Raw genomic sequence first — 24,702 nt, forward strand, 5'->3', positions numbered from 1 at the left:
ATTTTTTCGAGGAATTCGATTAAAATTGTATTAAAAATAATTGAAATTCTGCAATGAGTTTTATTATTTATGAGAATAATTGGATTCTTAATAAGAATTTTATTATTTACGAAAATAATTGAATCCCTGTAAAAAATTTATTATGTGTGATAATAATTGAATGATTGCGAAGAAATTTATAAAAAAAATTGGTAAATAATGAAATTCCTGTGAAATTTTTATTATTTTTTGAAAATAATTAAAATTTTGTGTAGAATTTTATTAAATTTTTTTTTTTAAATAATTGAATTCTTTTGGAAAATTTAAAAAAATAGTATAGATATTGAAAATCATTGAATTGAGAAAAATTTTTGAAAATAATTAAATTTCAAAGAAAAATTGAATTATTTCTAAAGATAATTGAAATTTTTATGAGAATTTTTAAAAATGTTTGAACATCCCATGTAGAAATTTCCCCATTTCTCCCTACTTTAAGTTGGGCTTTTGTTAGATCCTAGTCAGAAAACTTAGACTAGTAAATACTGATCAGATACAAGTAGGGCTTTGAATAGTTTTACCCTATTTTATATCTAGATAATCTTGATTCTACCTAGTTACTTTCTGATCATAAATTCTACTTAGGGCCTAATCGGATCCCGATTTGGAAATGAACATCAAATTATCCTACTTGAAAACTAGTCAGGTTCTAGTTAGCTTAAACTGTTTTAAGGATTGTGCACATGATTTTGCGCATGCGCCTTTTTATTACTAAAAGTGAAAGTGACGTTTGTATACCTACAATGTTGTTGACAGTATAAAAAGAATAGCTGCTTTTATTGCATTTATATATAAAAATGGATATCAGAGGAAATAAAAGATCTCGTAATCAAGGACGAATACGAGGTAAAAAATTTCGGTCGAGAAAGAAATTATTAAGCGACGAATCCAGAGCAGAGGGTGAATCCAGTGAGCCGACCAATAATCATAGTGATGGAAATGATGAGGTTATGTATGTGTCCGAACAATCTGAAAATGAAAACTTGGACAATTTCAGAGGTAATTATTTAATAATACGTACTAAATTAAGACTGCTTGTTAGAAGTGAAGACTTGCTTTTAGATAATAAATAATTTCTATAGACTGAGAGGTGTTTAAATTTTTGTTCTATGCACTTCAAAAAAAAGTGAACAATTTTTTTTTTTAATAAAAATACATAGTTCTTTAAAGTAAAATGTAACTTTATTTAATTTAATGAAATGTAATTAGAATAGGTATGTAGATTTTATTAAATCAGGGTGGCCACATGTCAGTAAAGTCAGGGAAAAATTGTTTGTCAGGGAAATTTAGAAAACTGAGACTTTTTTCGAATTATTTTAAAAAATTGAAAAATTTTAATTGCAAATTTTAAAAATAATTGAATTTTTAAAAATTCAAGTACATCCAAATAACAATAATTTTTAACATTTTGGAGAAAAAAATCATGATCAACATTTTAATTAAAATTTAATTATTTTCGAAAAATTACATTAAAATATTTTTAAAAACTAATTTTTAGAATTGGTTTTTCATACTTCTTTAAGATTCCTTGTTCTTCGGACAAAGTAAATAGAAATTTATGAAAATTTACTTTTTAAGACTTATTAAAATTTTTGAAAAATCATGGTCATATTTATTATTAAAATTCTTCAAAAATTTGATTATTTTTATTTATATTTCTCAAAAATTCAATTATTTTTAAAAGATTTTACCAAAATTTCAATTGTTTGGAAACTTTTCCATTGTGTATAATTGAATTCAAAAAGGGTTATAATTGTAATTTTTAGAAATTATTAAATTTCATTTTTTTTACGTATCTTTCGTAAACTTTCATATTTTCCTGTAGAATGAATTTTGTCAGGGGAAATTGATAAACTGAAACTTGTGAGAACCCTGTAAATATATCCTGAAATAAATACATGAAATTACAAAACCTGACAAACTCTAGATAAAAGTAAATTTTAATAATAGTAGTGAGTTATAAGTATAAATGATTTTCTTTAATATTTTGGGATTTTGTAATTATATATAATAATTGAAAATTTTTAATTATTTGTTCAATTGATAATTTTATAATTATAGATGTCGAAGAAATGAGTCAAAATAACGAAGCCGAAGAGAGAAGGGAAGAAATCTCGGTAGAAAACGAAGAGTTTATCAGTGATGTTGACGATTATGACCGGAGAAGGGAGGAAATCTCTGTAGAAAGCGAAGAGGTTATTAGTGATGATGACGATTATGACGGCGACAACTTAGCGAGGTATTATTATGCTGTTCATGGTGATACTTCGGACGATTCTTCCAATGATGAATTTGGCGATGATAATTTAGGAAACGTTGAAGAGGAAGAGCATGTACCGGAAAATCCTCCTTCAGTAGTAGAAAGATTGCGTGAGTGGAGTCTACGACTCAATCAAAAGGATCTTGATGATTTACTGAAAATTCTGAGAGATCTGCTTCCAACTCTGCCCAAAACTGCAAAAACATTTCTTCACACAAACGATGCTCGGTATACTATAATTAATATGGAAGACTGTAAAGGAAAGATGGGTCAATTTGTATATTTTAAAATGCAAAATAATTTAGAAATGTGCATAAATCCTGCATTACATATTGATAATTTTATCGAACTTCAAGTCAGTTGTGATGGCTTACCCTTACATAAATCTGGAGATGGTCAGTTTTGGGTAGTATCAGGAAAAGTTCACTTCAACCCTGATGTGTACAAAGTATTTCCGATTTGCATATTTTTTGGGCAAGCTAAACCTAATAGTGTGGAAGATTTCTTAGCTCCATTCGTTGAAGAATTTAATCGATTAAATATTGATGGTATCATGATAGAAGGGCAACATTTCGGAATAAAGTTAAAATGTATAATTTGTGATACACCTGCTCGATCTTTTTTAAAACGCACATTAGGACATGGGGGTATTCAGGCATGTGAAAGGTGTGAAGTTGTTGGCGAAAGAGTTGAACGAAGAACAGTTTATCCGACTACTGATGCAGTAGAGAGAACGAATGAATCGTTCAGAAATTTTCGCCAACCTGAGTATCATCATGGACCTTCACCTTTATTAGACATTATTCCTCACATAGACATGGTGTCTATCTTTATGTTGGATTCGATGCATCTTTTCTTCTGTGGAATCATGAAGAAATTAATGGATTATTGGTTGAATGGCAAATTAAATTGCAAATTAAGTGTCAGAAGCAGAGCTGAATTGTCCAGACGATTAGAATTTCTAAAAACGCAGATTCCAATTGAATTCCAACGAAAAACCAGATCGACTTCTTTTTTCGCAAAGTGGAAAGCTACGGAACTGCGTTTTTTTTTATTATATTGTGGACCAATAATCTTAAAAGACCTTTTGCCGCAAAATTTGTATGATCATTTTCTTCTGTTACATGTTGCTGCCAGGATTTTACATTCAGATTCTTTTTGTCGAACTTATAATGATCATGCAAAACTGTATTTAACAAGTTTTTTTACGGCTATGAAAGATTATTATGGAGCTACGTCCCAAATTCTAAATGCACATCATCTCACCCACGTTGCCGATGACGTTATAACTGCAGACTGTAACCTCAGTTTAATAAGTGCTTTCTCATTCGAAAATTTTCTTGGAAAATTGAAAAAAAAACTTCGCACTCCAAATAAAACCCTGCAACAAGTTTGTCGTAGATTATTTGAAGAACAAACACTCGTTTCTAAGAATAAAACAACAATACCTCCTCCAATTACAATTTTAAAAACAAATAAGGATGGTAGTATTGTACAAGTTAAGTACAAAGAAATGGTAATTTCTTCATTACCTCCTAATAATATTGTTGTTTTGAATAACAATAAAATTGTGAGTATAAAAAAGATTTTCAATGACAATGAAAATGAAAATTTAAAAGTGGAATGTCAAATTTGGAGGAAAGATAAACCATTGTACACATATCCGACGAATTCAGAAATTTTTAATATTTGGAAATTGAATCACCTTCCAATGAGAGACATTAAAATTTATTCAATTGCAGCAATATCTCAAAAAGTTGTAAAGCTGCAATTATCATTCACAGAAAATGGGCCACAAAAAGTGTATGTTGTTCCTTTACTTCATTGAATTCAATAATGCAAAATAAATATACAAATATATTATATTAAACACGCCTTCCGATCTGGATATATTTGTATTTTTCACTTCTTACGGTTGTAATAAATTATTGATGCGTTTAAATTATAAATATTGGTTCATAGAATTGTAGGTTTCTTTTTAAAAATATAATAAATTGTTATTTTGCATTATTATTAAAAATGTATTTAACAAATATTTAAAATCTACAAGGGAATTATACTAAACTAAAACCTCTAAAGTAAATTAAGAAATACTTTCAATTATGGTTAAAAGAATAATTGTATAAACTGCATCAAGGGACAAAAACATCGACGAAAATGTAATTCATAAAATGTATTAGTATTCGTAATTTTGAGTAAGTGCGGTTAAAATTATTGAGTAATAGTTACATTCCTACACAATAATCAGTTAATGAATTCGATTTATAAAATTTTTTATGTTTAGTATATTATCTAAAGTTGAGCACACAATTTTTTAGAAATATTAAATCAAAATATTTGTAATACAGATATTCTTTAAAAAGTGTGATATTTAAAAAAAATCTATTTGAAAAGCAACGTGAAGAGTAAAGAAAATTCTCTGAATAATACCAAATCGTTTGACTTATACGATATAAAATAAGTTTTTACCAACAATTTATAACATAAATGTCAATTTTCCATTTTTTATATCATTTAAAAATACTTTTATTTTTTTTACCATAAATTCGAAAATCGTCATTTTTAAATCATTCTTCTTTTACGAAAAAGGTTTTAATTGAAAAACGATTCGATTGATATAAAGTCATATTTCGCAACATATTTGTAAAATTATTATTATTTGATTTTTAAATATTTAATTTTCCTTTTATTAATTGGTTAATTATAATTGATAGATTTAAAAGTTTTTCTTAAATTTTACCTATATGAGGAAGTGAAATTCTCTATAAAATGAACATAATTTTTAACTTGTTTTTATTTCTCATCATTGTTCTGAACAGTAAAAGCACCTTTAACTTTAAAAAATAAAAATTCAAACTTTTTAATTTTTAATAAATTTGAATCTAAGCGCCATATCACGTGTTCCTTTATTTATTAAAACTGATGCTAAGAATTTGAAAATATTGAACTGCTCATGCGCTTGTCTACTAATGTGATTGGCTGTTATTTCTGTTCCATGCCTTAAATCCAACTCAGTCTTTGTTTTAAGTGTTTCTCTATCCAAGCGTCAGCCATATTTATTTTTTTACGTGTGCATCATTTCTGTGAAACGACGATTAACGAAAATAGATTGCAATTTATAAATATCAATATAAAATTCATTATTATTAAAGTGATCGGGTTTTCTTTAAGAGAAGACAAGTGTAAATATTCATACGAAAAGTATATTAATAGGCCCATAATTGTAGTTTGAAAACTAAAACTCATTGAGGTTAGAATTGTTGAATTTTTAAGATCATAAAGTTCTGAACGTTCAAATGAACGAAATTTATTTATTTCCTCAATAAATTAAATTTTTATTGCAATTATTTTGCGTCTCTATCCAATAAAATTAATTATTAAGTTTCTAAACGTAAAATTTCAGTTTGTAAATTTTTTTGTGTTTAGTAATTCATAAAAATATTTTCAACAAAAAATATTTCGTTCATTTGAACGTTCAAAACTTGAGGATCATACTTTTTTTAAATACAACTAAAAATGTTTTCTAATTCATTTACTTCGTAGTTTATGAATTAACTGAAAATAAATGTTATTATTTGTAGAATTGAAAAATGACACCGAGAAAAGGGAAAATAATCAAAAAATACTTGCTTTTTGAATTCATATATCCTGATAAAAACAGTGTAAATAGTGTTAAGGATATCGACTTCGCATGCAAGGATTGGATTTTCTTCGACGATGAAGAAAATGAGCTTCTGTGCCAATTTATGCCACCACCATATACTAATGAAAATCATAGATTATTGACTGATTTATTGAAGGCTGATGCACCAGCACCTGCAGATTGGCCAGCTTATCCAATCACCTTGAAAGGTCATGCAGGTAAATAATTAATTTTTTTAAATATTGAGTAATTTTTTTAATGTGAGAGTGTGTTTGTTTATTTTATTTGTACAATAATTGACTATTTCTAATAATGGTTAAATTTTTCCAGCAACCTATGAAGAAGCTCTTCAGAAGTTAAGAGTTTTAGAAACAGAAAAATTTGCTTATACTACAGGAGTTGACAGTGCTGGTGAAGAAAAATCTATAGAAATAACTAGACGCATTCGTTCTAAGCAAACTAAAATTTCGACTAAAACAAAAAGTGCACTGGTAGTTCCTAGTTTGGCTGACCCTATTCCCGAGAAAAGATCTAAAACTCAGGAAATTATTGATTCGGATTCGACTACAAAAAAAAGAGCACTGGAAGTTCCTAGTTTGGCAGACCCTATTCCCAAGAAAAGATCTAAAACTCAGGAAATTATTGATTCGGATTCGACTACGAAAAAAAGAGCACTGGAAGTTCCTAGTTTGGCTGACCCTATTCCAGAGAAAAGATCTAAAACTCGGGAAATTATTGATTCAGATAATAGTTCTGATTTCGAGGATGTCCACTTTCGTCAAACGTCAGGATTGAATACTCAATATTATCCAAGTACATCACGCGGCAATATAACTGGTGAGTGTAAATTAAATATTATGTACAATCTGGATTCATAGGGTTAGAAAAAATAAATTTTATACTAAAGCGAATCCTAAGTGAAAAATATTCAAAAATAAGTATTTCTGATGTAATTTTTTTGTCTATTGATTATTATTACTATCATATTATTATCATAATTATTATTCAATTCAAATTTCATAAATCTTGTAAAATGAAAGTAAAGTAAAGTTCGATCAATATTATAAAAATTGTTAGACAATTTTTGAATTGTTATTATTTTTATTGACATTTTTATTATTATTTACATTAATAGAGTTTAATTTAAACTAAAGAAAAAAATGAAAGAAATTTTTTTATAGATTTTGTTACAAATTCACAATATGAATAAAAAAATAAATAAATTCTCCACTACTTCTAATATATTATTTAACTCTTTGATTGTTTGCCAATTATTAATATTTTGTAACGTCTGTTAATAATGCTTTAAAGTTTCTTAAAAAGTAGTTAATAAGTAAAAATCATCAATATTTATCATTTAACACATTTGCTACTTTTATCAAAGCTATTACTCTTTCTTTAATTCATTATTATTTTTATTATCATTATTATTAACATTCAGTTAAAAATATGTCCTAAATTTTAAATTAGAAAATTAATTGTAATTTTTTGCTTTTTAAAAACAGTATTTGTCGAACCTTCTGAAACTATTATAATTTCTTAGCTTTTTATTTATCCTATAAAACTAGAATTACATTCTTTGAAAACATATTTTCACAGCATTGGAATCGAGAGGACAACAAAACTCGATATCTTCAAAACTTTCTCAAAACAAGAATTTGAATAATATTAAAAAAACTACTAATGGTAAGAGTGAAAAATCTAGATAAAATTAGCATTCTGTTTTATTTATTGTTATATTCTAAAAGAATTTCATTGAGTGTTACCAGGGTGTCTAGCGAACCGGGAGAAACCGGGAATTTTTTTTTAAATCCGGGAATTTTTTTTATTAAGTACATTATTATGTTGTTGCAAAAAATAGTTACATTTTTTCAACGCTTAACACCTGTTTTTGGTTTTAAACATAAAATTACTTCGACTCGGAGTTATCGCTTTCTTCATGTTTTATAATAATTAAAACTTGCTACTTTGTTACTGTAACTTCTTCAAAAATTATTTTCATCATTTCGATTATTCATTTCTACAATTTTCAACTAAAATTCTTCTTTAAGTCAATTGTTTTTTAATAATTTTTTAAAAAGTTTTTTGAGAATTTTCAAATCCTTTTGTTTACAATTTAATTTTACGAAATTTCGATTACTCTGACATTCTTCAATTAAATATACCTATAAGAAATTTAAAACTTCAAATCTTTACAAAAAATTCAATTAAACTTTAAAAAAAAATTAATTCCGCAGAATTCTTAATTAAAAGTATGAAAAGTTCAAGTTTTCAAAGATTTTAATTCGAAATCTTTTCAAAATTCAATAATCTCTAAAAATTTACGATATGCTTTCAATATTCAATTATAATCTAAAATTTTAACTGAAATTCATTTTTAAATATTTATTAGAAAATTCTACGAGAATTCAATTATTTAAATACAAAAATAAACAATTTATTAAATAAATAATTCTCTTCACAAAATTAAATAATTTTTTTTTAATTTCTTTTTTCGAGAAATTTGATGAAAATAGTATTAAAAATAATTGAAATTCTACCAACGATTTTATTAAAATTTTTGAAAATAATTGAAATTCTACCAACGATTTTATTAAAATTTTTGCAAATAATTGAAATTCTACCAACAATTTTATTAAAATTTTTGAAAATAATTGAATTTCGGAGAAAAATTTGATTATTTATAAAGTAACATTTTAGTTTTCAATTATCCGGGAAAATTATTTACATACCGAGAAAAAACTGGAAAAAACCCGGGAATTTTATATTTCTAAATTACTAGACACTCTGGTTACTTATTACTTACTTTATCAGTATTCAATTATTACTATTTGTAATTATTTTTTATTTTATTTAATTAATTTTGCATGTTTTTAGCGGCACCACAATTGCCGAAGCATCAAACTTTGCCAAGCAGCATACCTTATTCGTACAGGGAGGACAATAATATTTTAACAAGAATCAAAAAGCAGAATGGTATGAACAATCAACTGTTACAATAATATTCATTCAATTCATTGTATCAGTTTATAGAAAAGAATTTTAAATTATTTTAATATTTATTTTTTTCAGATGCGATTTTATCTGGCATTTCCGATATTAAAACTGATGTTCGCGAATCCGCTGAAAATTTCAGGCTTTTACATGCACATTTAAATGTTGGAGGTCAAGTACCCAGTTTATCAAATTTTACATTTATAAACGATAATAAATTGGATGTGCCTTTCAAGGAGCTTGAGGATTTTCAAAAATTTGACAATGATTTAGAAACCAAAGAAGAGTTTAAAAATCAGTTTGTAAGTACAACAAATCTTTTAACAATTTAACATTCTAACACAAGTAAGGCTTTCTTTCGATTAGGATCATTATAAATTAATTTAAATTTAAGTATATTACATTTTCGAAAATTGGCACTACCCAAAATTCTCTAATAGTTTAAATAAAACAATTATTCTCAAAAATGTAAATGTAATTCATAGAGATGATTATAAAAAAATTTAATAAAATTCTTATAAATAATTTTAAAAGAAATTATTTTACATTTCTCAAAAATTCTATTATCTTTATTAATAAGAAAACTTTTTCAATAATTTAATGATTTGAAATACCATTTTCATAATTTCTGAATGAAATTAATTATTTAAAACAATTTTTATAATACTTTTTAAAAAGAGAACAATTATTTTGAACGATTTTGATAAAATTTATTTATAAAAATTAATTTATTTTTTATACAATATAATTGAAATTAAATTAATTGAAAAAATTTTACAAAAATCCTTGCAAAAATTAAATTATTTTCACAAATAATAAAATTCTTCACAGCAATTCAATTATTTGAAACAATTTTAACAATAGTCATTGAAAGATTCAATTATTTTTGTAAATAACAAAATTCTTAGCAGGTTTTTTGTTATTTTTAATTAAATTTTAAATAACTATTTTGAAAAGCAAATTATTCTTAAAAATGTTATAAACTTTTTCGAAAGAATTTAATTATTTTTAAGAATTTTGTAAAAATTCTTTATAAAGGTTCAATTTGAAGAAATAATTAAATAATGCATTTTTTTCAATTTTAGATAATATAATTGAATATTTTGTTACTAACAGGATAAGAAAAATACTCTCTAAATTTGAATCAGCGAAAATTCGCTGATTCATAAGCCCAGAGCATACAAAGTCAGAAAGATAATCAAATTTTTGTAAATTGACTAAAATGAATTTTTTTAGATGCCAAATTTTTTTTTCAATTTTGTAACCATTTTTTGATACTTTTTTAAAATTTGTTATCTGCTAAGTCTGATATAGGAATCACTGTATTAAAAATATTTATTTTTTTTAATTTCTATAGTTTATACATAATTTATAATTAATAGTTAATTTTTATTAATTTATTTTAGATTGCTTCACTACCTCAACTCTTCGATCCCTCTTTAAAAATTCGAAAAACAATTACGAACATTCTTCGTACATATTTATCAAAAAACGTGGCTCTTCAGTACGTTGCCATGAAGAAAACAAAAGATAAATTAATATTCAAGAAAACATCTATGATAACTTGTATTATAGGTAAAAAAGACTTTCATAAAAATTTACTTTTCTATTGAAATGATCAATCAATCTTATTTTTGTTTTATATTATTATTGTGATTTAATAAAATTTATAGTTTAATAATCTTCAAATATCATTACAGCTGCAATGTCAACTTGCCATAAAGATCCTCTATCAGGATTGTTTTTAAATGAACAAACTTTCTTGGCTGAGTTGAAAGCCGTATTGCCAAATGCCAAGGATTGGGAAGGTGGACGCAAGGCTAGGGCAGTAGATGAGACAGATCAGTAAATTCATTTTCATTTCTTATTTCTATGTTAACAAAATTATTTCTAAACTAATAATAACTAATATTACTTTTGTATTACAATTTATAAATAAATATGATTAAAACTAATATAATTGTCATTTAAATGTAGTTTACAATTAATACTAATAAAAATCTAAAAGGGTACGCTTTTTTACACTAGTGGGGTATCAGCTAGTTTTACTTGCTAGTTTCTGACTAGATATACTAGATCAGTACCCGATCTAATGACCGTTATGAAAGTAGTTGGGTTCCAACTATTTTCCCTAATCAGTGCCCCACTACAGATAGGGACTTCTGACTAGAACCCCATCAAACTCCAATCTTAATTTCTGCATGGGATAATTGAATTTTTACGAAGAATTTTATTACTTTTGAAAATAATTGAATTTCTGCAATCATTTGTAATTTCTCTAAAATTCTCCAAATTATATCGCACAATTTACGAACTTTCTGAACAATATAGTAAAATAGTAAAAATTACTATTTAAATTAATTTAATAAAATGAAAATATTAAAGAAAAATAATCCTGAAAAGTATACAATTAAAAAGAGTAAAAAAGAAGTTTTCAATTTCTCGAGTAAATAAAAGAATTCTTTATATAATATCTAATTAATAAATTTCCGTTTATACGAAATAAATTAATTAAAAAGAACCTAGTAAATAAGATTTAATTACGATTTAATGTTAAAAATACGGTGATGCAAGGTGGATGTGCGCGGCATTTCAAATACGAGTAGGTTTCAAATGAATGAAATTGTATAAAATCGAAATGTACCTGCACACACGCGGATGAGATAAAATATGTTAGTCAACATAATCTACATAAATTTTTATGATTCAAAGCGATAATTACGATTTCCCTCACGGTATTTCCATAGATATATATTTTATATACTCGCGACATTCACTTAAGTAAATCTCTTAATTAATTGCAATTTTCTACTATATGAGTATATCAAATGTATTAAATCGTCACGATTTATCACAGCAGCATATAATTAAAAAATTTACTTTTCTAGAATAATGCGAGAATAAAATTTTTATTTATTATACTTTATACAATTATGTTTTAATATAATTATTATTTTTTATAATATTATAATATTTTACATATAATAAGTAAAGAAGACCAAGTTAGTAATAAAATCATTATTTAAAATTATAAGAATATTGTTACTCTAACTTCTTCAAAATTATTTTCATCTTTTTCAATTCAAAATTATTATTTTCTAGAATGTTTAACTAAAATTCTTCTTTAAATCAATTATTTTTATAATAATTTTTTGAAAAAGTTCTTTGAGAATTTTTAAATCCATTTGTTTACAATTCAATTTCACGAAATTTCAATTATCTGTAAATTATTCAACTAAATATACATTGGAAAATAAAAACTTCAAATAATATCAAAAAAATTTTCCTTCTAAGAATTCAATTATTTCTGAAACTTCACCCTATAGGTAATGCTTTTAATATTCAATTATTATCTAAAATAATTTTAACTGAAATTCATTTTGAAATAAATTTTTACTAACAAATTTTACGAGAATTCAATTATTTAAGTACAAAAATAAATAGTTTATTGAATAATCAAATTTTTCTTAAAATTGAATTCTCATAAAGAGTTTTATTAACAAATATTTAAATACTTCAATTCTTTCGACGAATTTTAAGAAAAAAATTGTAAGAATAATTACATTTTTCCATAAATTGGATTAAAATTGTATTAAAAATAATTGAATCGCTTCAAAAAATTTTATTATTTATGAAAATAATTGAATTAATGCGAAGAAATTTCTAAAAAAAATTTTTAAATAATTCAATTCCTGTAAACTTTTTATTATTTATAAAAATTATTAATTGTTTGCGTAGAATTTTTTTAAAATTTATTTTAAACAATTAAATTCTTGTGGAAAATTTTATTAAACTAGTGGATATTGAAAATCATTGAATTGAGGGAAATTTTTGAAAATTATTAAAATTTTGCCAAGAATTTTATTAAAATTTTTGAAAATTATTGAGTACTCAAATTATTAAATATCGGAGAAGAATTTTATTATTTATAAAAATAATTCAAAGTTTGACGAGGATTTTTATTTCTAAAAATATTAAAATTCCTAAAAAGAATTTTATTATTTATGAAAATAATTGAATTCCAGTGAAAAATTATATTAGCTATACGTAAATAATTGAATCTCTGTTAAATATTTTCATTATTTATGAAAATAATTGATTTATTGCAAAGAAATTTTAAAAAAGTTTGTAAATAATTGAATTCTTGTAAAATTTTTATTATTTATGAAAATTATTAATTGCTTGCGTAGAATTGTATTACAATTTTTTTTAAACAATTGAATTCTTTTAGAAAATTTTATTTAAATAGTAGATATAAAAAATAATTGAAATTTTGTCAATGAATTTTATTACTTATATAAGAATAATTAAAATTTTGACGAGAACTTTTGAAAATTTTTGAAAATAATTGAATTTTAAAGAAGAGTTTTATTACTTTTGATTTTTTCGAAAATAATAAAATTATGCAGAAAAATAATATAATTATAAATTGTAAATTATTTGCTAGAGAATAAATATAAATTTCATCTACATTCTTATCAAATAATAATAAATTTTTTTATTTATGAAAATAATTGAAATTTCTAGAAAATTTTTAAATAATTGAATTCCTGTAAAATTCAATTATTTACCTGTTATATTTCTTAAATGAATAAATAAACAAATTATTTATGAAAATTATTAATTATTTGCGTAGAATATTATTACAATTTTTTTTTTTTTGTTGAACAATTGAATTCTTTTGGAATTTATTAAAATAGTAGGGGAATGTAGTCAAGGTTGGCCTACTGTCTAGGTAGGCCACTCGCGTTTTTTTGTCAAGTTCACTAGCGCCACCTACGCGCATTTTTGTCGAAGCTTGTCTTAGTGAAACCTAACTTTTTGTTCAATTACATTTTCGGAAAATCGAAAATTGTGTTTTCTGTGACGTCGGTACAAAAAAAGCTCAAAAAAAGTTTTGTGCATAATGTGAAAAACCATTAATAAAAGATAAAAAACAAATTGAATCGTCAAGGCAAGTATGCAGAAAATTTGTGGGACTCATGGTTGAAAGGAAAACAAAGTAAAAAATCGAATCCCGAAACGTATTTCTTTTTGTTTACAACAATTCGGTAATGTTACTTACTGTCAAGGTCGGCCACTATGTGTTTAAAATGCGCAAAGTTGAGGACGAGCTACTTCATTTGCAAAAACTGCAATTCTGTATAACTCATAATATAATTGATCATCTTATTAATATTTTTATTTAATTTTATTAATATTTTAGTGCAAAACTTTTTTTTATTTATATTTATTTTTTTATATTGTTTATTGTTATTATTTTGTTATTTCATTAAGTTACAAACTGTAAACAATAAAGAATCAATTTTCCGTAACTCCAAACATGTTATTTTATTTTTTAACGATTAATGCCCTTTGAATTTTAAACATGGCCGACCTTGACTGTAATGGCCAACCTGGACTACAAATTTTTTTTTTTTTAAATCTTTATAACTTTTTCATTTTTAAACCTGTCAATTTACTTTGTACAGAAAAAATGTTCCTATTAAACAGGACTTTCCAACCATATACTTCAATTGTCCAAATTCATTTTTAAAAAAAAGTTATAAACAAAAGTCAAAAAGGTGGCCGACCTAGACTATGTTCCCCTAGATATTAAAAATGATTGAATTGAGGAAAAGTTTTGGAAACAATTGAAATTTTGCCAAGAATTTTATTATTTATAAAAATAATTGAAATTTTGTCGAGAACTTTTTAAAATTTTTGAAAATAATTGAATTTTAAAGAATTTGATTTACATTCTTGTCAAATAATTATAAATATTTTTATTTATTAAAATAATTGAAATTATTGCGAAGAAATTTCTAGAAAATTTGTAAATAATTGAATTCCTGTAAAATTCAATTATTTACCTGTTATATTTCTTAAATAAATTAATCAATTATTTATGAAAATTATTAATTGTTTGCGTAGAATTTTATTACAATTTTTTTTTTTTTTTGAACAATTGAATTCTTTTGGAAAATTTTATTAAAATAGTAAATATTAAAAATGATTGAATTGAAGAAAATTTTTGGAAATAATAAAAATTTTGCCAAGAATTTAATTATTTATAAAAATAATTAAAATTTTGACGAAAACTTTTTAAAAAATTTAGAAAATAATTGATTTTTAAAGAAGAATTTTATTGCGTTTGAAAATAATTGAATTATGCATAAAAATAATATAATTATAAATTGTAAATTATTTGCAAAAATCAAATATATAATCTGATCTACATCCTTGTCAAATAATAATAAATTTTTTTATCTGAAGAAAAAAAATGCGTACATAATTATATTCGTCAGACGCGTTATAATATATATAGCAGTTCATCCATATGACTCATATTGTAAAATGTTTTTTTGGTATCAGATTTTTTTTTCTATTTTATTTACTTTCCGTTATTTTTATGAACTGAATGATAACGGTTATTGTCTGTGTGATACTTTATCTAATTATCACCCACGCTTTATCTATATACTACTATACAAGATGACAGATTGTGAACTACTGGCACAACACTGGTCTTTTATAACAATTAAAATTAACACATTCATACTTTCAAAAAAAAAAAAAAGAAAAATCGAAAATTTCACTCTTCAGAATTGATAATAATCGCTATAATACAGTGATTATTATCAATTCTATATTCTTGTTTAAAAAAAGAAAGAAATTAAACAATTAATCGTCATTTTTATTTTTTTGATAAAAATTTCAACTTTCTTTTTCTGATCTACATTGTGAGCCGAAGAAAAACAAAGACAGCTAGGAAGCAAATTAATCTATTTAACGATTTGATAAAAATGTCGTGGGTGTGAACTTTTGATCTCTTGAACAATCAGTGACATTCCTGACTGGACTATGTCACTGAAATTAGAGACTTCTCTCTTTCTCTCTCTCTCTCTCTCTGACTAATAAGTGTGACGTTTTTACGCCTTGTAAAATTGACCAGAAAATACACTCGTCAAAGAGCAATTCTAAATTATCAAGCTTGATGGACCATATTACCAATAAAACGCACTGCAATTAATTCGAAGCGAGAACAAAGGAATTTTTTTTCCATTAAAACGAAGAAGAAAAGTGAAATATTTGCAAGAAATTATTCCAAAAATATAAATTTACATATTAGATTAAAAGTTTATTGGCTATTATTTTATTTACTTTTTATTTATTTTTATTAGTTTATTTATTCAAAAACCCATTTCTGTATGAGAGGAAAATTTATTTTGAATGAAGAAAATCTCTCTAACAAAACCGATTTCTTCAAATTGACAAATAGTTTTTCTATGTATGTGTGCAGGTACTTAATAAAGAAAATAAATAAATATAGAATTTTTTATTTTTGGAATAATTTCATTAACCTAGAATTTAATTGACAAAAAAAAATGTTTACTATCATAAGCAATCACAAGATTGTGAAATAATTTGAAAAACACATTTAGAACAAAAATAACAAAAATGTCATTCAACTATCAAATTGATATTTATATAGATCAATAAACGAATGCAATAAAATTTTGCCACTGCAATTCAAAATATCAAAATGACATATACATATATTGCAATCAGAATGATTGATTTATTATCGTTTAATTTTAACTTCTCTTTTGTATCATTCCATTTTTTTTTGTTAGAAAAATTTTCAACTGTGAAAATATTTGCTCTTGAAAATTTTAGTAAACAAAACCATTTTTCATATTTCTCGCGTATACAGCATGCTGTATATGCTCGTAAAAATTTTCTCCATTCATATATATGTATATATATATATCATAATTTTAACTAATATATTGCAACACTTTGAGCATACACTCATATACGAAAATATTTCCAAGAAACCCGAGAATATGGTTTTCAACTCTAAATATTTTAGCACGCAAACACACTATCGTCCTTTCAAAGGCGCAATGTCAAATTTTAACGACAGATTTACGAATAGTTATTTTGTTCTTCCCGAAGGAATTTTCTATTATTCTGCTAATTATCTGAAAATAATCGAAAAAATATCTTCTTATACAGGGTTATCACGCTTTTGCTCTTTTCAAATTCCCTGACTTTTTCAGGATAAATCAAAAAAATTCTCAATTATCTTCATTATCTCAATTATCAAAATTTCAATTATCTTTATAAATAATAAAATTCTTCTTCAAAATTCAATTATTTTTAAAAATTTTAATAAAATTCTTTGCAAAAATTCACAGGAATTTTTTAATAAATTTCTTCGAAATAATTAAATTATTTTTATAAATAAAATTTTCACAGGAATTCAATTATTTACAAAATTTTTAATAAATTTCTTCAAAATAATTAAATTATTTTCATAAGTAATAAAATTTTCACAGGAATTCAATTATTTACAAAATTTTTAATAAATTTCTCTGAAATAATTCAATTATTTTCATTCGCAATAAAATTTTCACAGGAATTTAATTATTTAAAATACAAAATTTCATAAATTTTACGAAAAATATCAATTATTTAAAAAGATTTTTATAAAATTCGTCGCAAGAATTGAAAAATTTAACAAAGTTGTTTTCAAGAATTCAATTATTTTTATAAATAAAATTCTTCACCGGAATTCAATTGTTTTTATAAACTTGAATAAAATTCGTTGCGAGAATTCAATTATTTATAAAAATAATAAAAATAAAATTCTTCCAAGAAATTCAGTTATTTCTATAAACTTGAATAAAATTCGTTTGAAGAATTAAATTATATTTTCAAAAGTAATAAAATTCTTCGCAGAAATTCAATTATGTTCGAAAAATTAAAAAAAAATTCTTGTAAAAATTTCAAGTATCTTTATAAATAATAAAATTCTTCTCCGAAATTCAATTATTTTAGAAAAATTTTAATATAAAATTCTTGGAAAAATTTTAATTATTTTCATAAATAATAAAACTCATTGCAGGACTTTAATTATTTTTTATACAATTCTAATCAAATTCCTCGAAAAATGTAATTATTCTTAAAAAATTTATTAAAATTTGTCAAAAGAATTCAATTATTTAAAAATTTGTTGATAAAATTCTTTATGAGAATTCAATTTTAACAAACATTCAATTATTCAATAAATTTTTTTTGTATTTAAATAATTGAATTCTAATATAATTTTCTCATAAAAATTGACTTAAAAATGAATTACCGAATAATCGATTTATTATTTATGAAAATAATTGAATTCTTGCAACGAATTTTATTAAATTTCTTTTTGAATAATTATTGAATTTTTTGAGAAATTTTACTACTTGTAAAAATAATTGAATTTTTGCGAAGGATTTTATTAGGATTTTTGTAAATAATTAACTTTTTTTGAAAAATTTTATGGTAATTTAAATTATTACAAAACATGAAAACATTCTTCATGTTTTGTAATAATTTTTAATAAGTTGTTTAATTTCAAAAAGGTTTGAATTTGAATGTTTTTAAGAATGTTAATTCCTACAGAAAAATAATAATGATTCAATATTTATTTAGAAAAGAAGTTATTGATGTTTTCGAATAATATTGTATACAATTAAAGAAATCCGCAAATAAATGTATTAAGAATATTTTTTTTTAGTATCTAATAATTTTTAGAGTGAATCAGAATATTATTTAGGGTCAGGAAAAAAGTGAAAATTTTGTCTGGAAATCAGGGAAAAGCCAGGGAAAAATAAAATTGAATATTTGTGGCAATCCTATGATAAATATAAATTAATGAATAAAAGTAAATAAATAAATAAAAGCAAATAAATAAAAATTAGTAAAAACAAGTGAATAAATAAAAATAAATAAGTATTATTATTAAATAACTAAATACATTAATAAATCAAATTAAAAATAATATTTTCACAGTTTTCAAGGTGAATTTCAGTTAAAATTAGTTGGAAATTTTATGAGATTTTTTTTATCAGGTTTTAGAATGCGCATATAAAAGAAAAAAAATTAATAGAAGTAGATTTGGATGTAAGTGAAGATTCTCGCGATTCTGTAGAATTTTTGGCAATTTGCCAAATATTGACCCGTGAACGTTAGAACTATATGGAATTCCCTGATGATTCTTCCACAAGCCTCTATATTATACATATATATATTTATATTATTTTTGGGAACTCGAGCGCGCCGGAAACCGGACTTACAAATTTGGTGCTGTGACCCATTTTTTTTTATTCTTGCAAAAATTTTCTTTCTCTCTTTTCCCTCTCTTTCTCTCTTTTCTCTTTCTCTCTTTTCTCTTTTCTCTCCTTTTTCTCTTTTTTTTCTCTTTTTCTACTTTTTCTCTTTCTCCTTATTTTTATTTATTTCTCTTATATTCCTTGAAGTGATCTCGCAATGACGACCAGATTCTTCAGCGCAGTTTTCTGGAAAATCCACTCTTGGCATTAGGAATCTTCCACATTCCTTAGGTCTTAACCCATTTTCTTGTGAATTTCGCCAATTGACTGGGAAATGAACAATTAAAAATCCTTTTTATATTTTTTTCCTTTATTTTTATTTCGCAAAAAAAACGTTGCGAAAATAGATTTTTTCTGTGTAAAATATTTTCAAAAATTACTCTAAAATAGAATAAAAAGAAAAAAAGGGAATTAAATTTAAAAAAAATTTAAAAAGTCGAGCACTCCAAGTAAATTAAAAAAATTAAAAATATAAAGAAAAAAAAATAAATTTAAAATTAAATTAAATTTTGCTTCAATTTTTATTGTTTTCAAATTTCTTTTATCTTCCCGATCTTATCGAGGGGGGAAAATCAATTCGACGAATTTACGCAGAATTTTTTCTGAATTAATAATCTAAGATGATGTGGCCAGAAATATCTGTGTGAATTTTTTTTTTATAACAATATCCGTGACTCATAAGAGAATTTATCGTCGAATTAAAAATTTTAATTAGCATCTGACATCTGCGCTTGATCGTAATTGTAATATTGTTATATATCTGTCAGTAAATAAGGCATTAATTTACGATTTCTCTATTTGTGGAAAGGAACAATTTGTATTATTATTATTTATTCCTACGTTTAATTATTAATAATAATTAAAGAATAATGATAATAATATCTTCTATATTTGAAGAAAAGAACGATTTATATTATTATAATTCTTGCATTTAATTATTAATGATAATTGAATAATAATGAAGAAAAAATGATAAAATATTAAAAAATGAAGATAGTAAAAAAAGGTAATAATAAATTAATAATATAAAGACAATAATGATATAATGAGAGTAGTTAACAATATGTATAATCAATGATAAATATTATTTATTAATAGATTTGTATTAAAGAAATTAAATAACAATAATAATTATTTAACTAAAATAATTTCCTCTTAAAAAATTATCGAACTAGTAAAAATGAAATCCAGAGTGAAAGTAATCAAATTCAAATAAATAAACAAATAAATACAGATTAATTGAGCCGCCGGAAAGTAAAACCACACATAAAATTTCCACAGGCGTTTCAGTTGGCCCTTGATGGTTGAACAATCGATGGTCATAAAAAAATTTTTAAAAATCACTTTCTTATTGGAAATTGAATGTCGCATCTTTTTTCTTTTATAAAAAAATTGATAACTCTTACCATTTTCGAGAAAAATGCAAAAAACTGAATTTTTCGAAAATACATTTTTAATTGAATTTTTCACTTCAACTCGCTCTAAAACATAAAGTTATGAATATTTTTTAATAATATTTACAGGGAATATAGTTTAAACTATCCTCAAGACAACAAACTTTGTCAGAAAGTAAAATATTTTATGTAAAAAAGTTATTAATTTTTTTCATACATAGTGTCAAAATAATTATTTTCAATGTTCGAGGGCTTCGTTTATCTGAAAAATTTTTAGTGATCAAAAACTTCCAGTGAAGAGAATGTTCATTAAGGTATAATAAATATTTTTGCCAAATAGTTTTACTCTTGGATTAACAGTTTAGCAAATATTATTAAAAAACTATTTTCTGTCAAACGCGCGCGAGTCAAGAATCTAACGCTAGTGCCACCGACACTGCCGGGCATAAAGACTCAAGATTGTTAGTGTTTACTATAACAGTGTTTATATCAATAGTGCATTAGTAAATTCATTAAATATGTGAAGAAGTATTTTATAATATATTTACCTAAAAAATTTATTTTTTTCAAAATGATTGATGTAAATAATAAATCATGTTTTCTACCAATACCTAATTTATTATTTACATCAGTCATTTAAAAAAAAAAAATTTTAGGTAAGTATATTATAAAATATTTCTTCACATATTTAATGAATTTACTAATGCACTATTGATATAAACACTGTTATAGTAAACACTAACAACCTTGAGTCTTTATGCCCGGCAGTGTCGGTGGCACTATGCAGCGTTAGATTCTTGACTCGCGCGCGTTTGACAGAAAATAGTTTTTTAATAATATTTTCTAAACTGTTAATCCAAGAGTAAAACTATTTGGCAAAAATATTTATTATACCTTAATGAACATTTTCTTTACTGGAAGTTTTTGATCACTAAAAATTTTTCAGATAAACGAAGCCCTCGAACATTGAAAATAATTATTTTGACACTATGTATGAAAAAAATTAATAACTTTTTTACATAAAATATTTTACTTTCTGACAAAGTTTGTTGTCTTGAGGATAGGTTAAACTATATTCCCTGTAAATATTATTAAAAAATATTCATAACTTTATGTTTTAGAGCGAGTTGAAGTGAAAAATTCAATTAAAAATGTGTTTTCGAAAAATTCAGTTTTTTGCATTTTTCTCGAAAATGGTAAGAGTTATCAATTTTTTTTATAGAAGAAAAAAGATGCGAAATTCAATTTCCAATAAGAAAGTGATTTTTAAAAATTTTTTTATGACCATCGATTTTTCAACCATCAAGGGCCAACTGAAACGCCTGTGGAAATTTTATGTGTGGTTTTACTTTCCGGCGGCTCAATTAGTTAATAGTAATTAATAATATTTATTAATATTGTATAGTCTATTAAAAAATTAAATCATCAATAATAATTATCGAAAAAACAAAAGAATTTCCCGTGTAAAAAATGATGGAAATAATAAAAATAAAAGTCAGAATGTAAATAAACAATAAAAACACTCGAGAGCATAAAAATATGAAGCAATAATGTATAGAATTGAAATAAAAAAGGAATTTCGATAAAAATTTTGATATACAGAAATATTTCTCGCACTACTTTTATAGTTTCCATTCAGAAAATATTCTTTCAGAAAGGTACACTTTTTGTTCCGTAAATTGAACGCAACGTGGAAAAATGAATTTTCTCTTGTTTATCTAAATCAAATAAAAACGAAATATTTGTACATCAAGATTAAAAAAAAAAAAATTTACACGTCTTCCTTTAATTGTACGTCTGACCATACATGACTTAATCCACTGAATATTTTACTACTTTTTCTCTCGCTCTCTTTCTCGCGTAACTAAATAAATAGCAAAATTATTTGTTTTCGAATTTTCTAAACATTGTTTCCATGTTTAAAAATGTAAACTTTTCGAGACAATATTTACAAAAAACATTGTATACAATATCGATTAGAAGAAAAGTTTTCCGATAGGATACGATTTAGATATAGATCGCTTGCGTATTAAAAGTGCAATCGACCAAGTAAAGAAGAAGAAGAAGAAGAAAAAGGAAAAGAAATTGAAGTAAACGATGACAACCTCGACCGAGAAAGAACGTGATGACAATTGACGATCGATTTTAACGACTCTCTCAAAGAAAGAGAGAGAGAGAGAGGAACCCTCTCTCAATCCTAAATGCAATCGATCCGAGGTTAATTAAGTGCGGCTCATAGTTCACCATGGCAAAGACGTCTGGCGCCGCCTGCTGTTTTCCTTCATTCTTCTCACTAGCTCGATAAATTTATCTTCATTTGAATTCAAAATGAACAAACGTCAATGCAAATAAAAAGGAGAGAGAAAGAGAATTTCAAAATTTCCGAACCTAAAAATTAATTAACCAAAAAACTACAGAAACATCTAGAAAGAAAATACTACTCTCTAAAGTTGAATTAGTTAAAAATTAAAAATAACTAAGACAGTGAAAAAAGTTTGTCACTGATATTTAATTTGTAATATTTCTACTAATTAAATAGCTGATAATTAGAAAAAAATCATAGTCTATACTTTAAATGTTTTTGGTATTGCTAATTACGAATGCGATGTTTGATTTTAAAAATTCAAAATGGAGGATCCAACATGGCGACTGAAGAAGTTAAAATCCCTCGAATTTACTTGAAGCTTGTTAGTCGGGGGTTTCTGGGGTCGCTAATTACGAAAATGAGGTCAGATTTGTAAAATTCAAAATGTCTGACAAAAAAAATTTTTAATTATTCTAAAAATTATTAGATACTCCAAAAAAATGTTCTACTAATAGGTACATTTATTTAGGAATTTCTTTAATTGGAAAAATATTTGAAAACATCAATTACTTCTTTTTTAAATAAATATTTAATCATTAGTATTTATTCGTAGGAATTAAGATTTTAAAAAAATTCAAATTTAAGCCTTTTGTATTCAATACCTTTTAACAATATTATTATAAAACATGAAGATATCTTCATGTTTTATAATAATTTAAATTTCTATATAATTTTTCAAAAAAAAAAAAAAAATTAAATTATTTACAAAATAAAATCCTTTGCAAGAATTCAATTATTTTTATAAGTAATACAATTTTTCACATCAAATCAATTATTATTTTAAAAAATGTAATCAAATTCGTTGCAAAAATTTAATTATTTTCAAAAATAATAAATTTTTCCTATGGGAATTAAATTATTTTTAATGTCATTTAAAATGAATTTCTCGAAAAATGTAATTATTTTCAAAAATTTTTTGCAAGAATTCAATTACATTTCATAAAAAAAAATTCTTATCTGAAATTCAAATATTTTTAAAATCTACTATTTTGATAAAATTTCTCAAAAAAATTCAATTATTTAAAAATAATTTAATAAAATTCGTTGCAATAATTCAATTATTTTCATAAATAATAAAATTCTTCTCAATATTTCAATTATTTAAAAGAAATGTAATAAAATTCGTTGCATAAAGTCAATTACATTTCATAAAAATGAAATTCTTCGCTGAAATTAAAATATTTTTAAAATCTACTATTTAAATAAAATTTCTCAAAAAAATTCAATTATTTAAAAAAAACTGTAATAAAATTCGTTGCAAGAATTCAATTATTTTCATAAATAATAAAATTCTTCACAGGATTTCAATTATTTAAAAATAATTTAATAAAATTCGTTGCAAGAATCCAATTATATTCGCATAAATAATTAATAAACTTCTTCACAGGATTTCAATTATTCAAAAGAAATGTAATAAAATTCCTTTGCATGAAATTAACATAACATAAATTAATAATTAATTCCATAAAACTTTTCAAAAAGTAATTTTAATTATTTACAAAAATTAAAATAAAATCCTTCGCAAGAATTCAATTATTTTCATAAATAATAAAAATCTTCACAGGATTTCAATTATTTTTAACACATTTTTAAGTAAATTCTTCGAAAAATGTACCTAATTATTTAAAAAATTTTTATTAAAATTCTTCGAAAGAAACCAATTATCAATTATTTTGAATAATTATTGCAAAAGTTCCTTGAGAATTTTTAAATCCACTTGTTTACAATTCAATTTTACGAAATTTCGATTATTCGAAAATCTTTTAATTCAATATTAAGAAAATAAAGACTTGAAATTACATTTTTCGTATAATTCTGTTAAAATTGTATTAAAAATAATTGAACTTCATATGATGAGTTTTATTATTCAT

The 24,702-nt window shown here is 23.7% G+C and overlaps 3 protein-coding genes across 4 annotated transcripts in view; 2 read left to right on the plus strand and 1 right to left on the minus strand.

Annotated features, from left to right (window-relative positions):
- LOC122507810 overlaps positions 1-24,702 on the minus strand; it is a 262,525-nt gene that overhangs the window by 124,238 nt on the left and 113,585 nt on the right. The gene's annotated exons all lie outside the window — the stretch shown is intronic.
- On the plus strand, positions 554-4,174 carry LOC122507811. Its single transcript, XM_043620733.1, has 2 exons — positions 554-1,035; positions 2,098-4,174. Exons 1-2 carry the CDS (start codon positions 834-836, stop codon positions 4,122-4,124), a joined length of 2,229 nt encoding a protein of 742 aa, XP_043476668.1. The 5' UTR covers positions 554-833; the 3' UTR covers positions 4,125-4,174.
- On the plus strand, positions 5,127-11,142 carry LOC122507812. Its single transcript, XM_043620735.1, has 8 exons — positions 5,127-5,546; positions 5,878-6,157; positions 6,270-6,776; positions 7,539-7,625; positions 8,817-8,915; positions 9,012-9,235; positions 10,340-10,508; positions 10,634-11,142. Exons 2-8 carry the CDS (start codon positions 5,887-5,889, stop codon positions 10,780-10,782), a joined length of 1,506 nt encoding a protein of 501 aa, XP_043476670.1. The 5' UTR covers positions 5,127-5,546; positions 5,878-5,886; the 3' UTR covers positions 10,783-11,142.

The sequence above is a fragment of the Leptopilina heterotoma genome, unplaced genomic scaffold, assembly GCF_015476425.1.
Source record: "Leptopilina heterotoma isolate Lh14 unplaced genomic scaffold, ASM1547642v1 Lhet_51, whole genome shotgun sequence".
Classification (NCBI taxonomy): domain Eukaryota; kingdom Metazoa; phylum Arthropoda; class Insecta; order Hymenoptera; family Figitidae; genus Leptopilina; species Leptopilina heterotoma.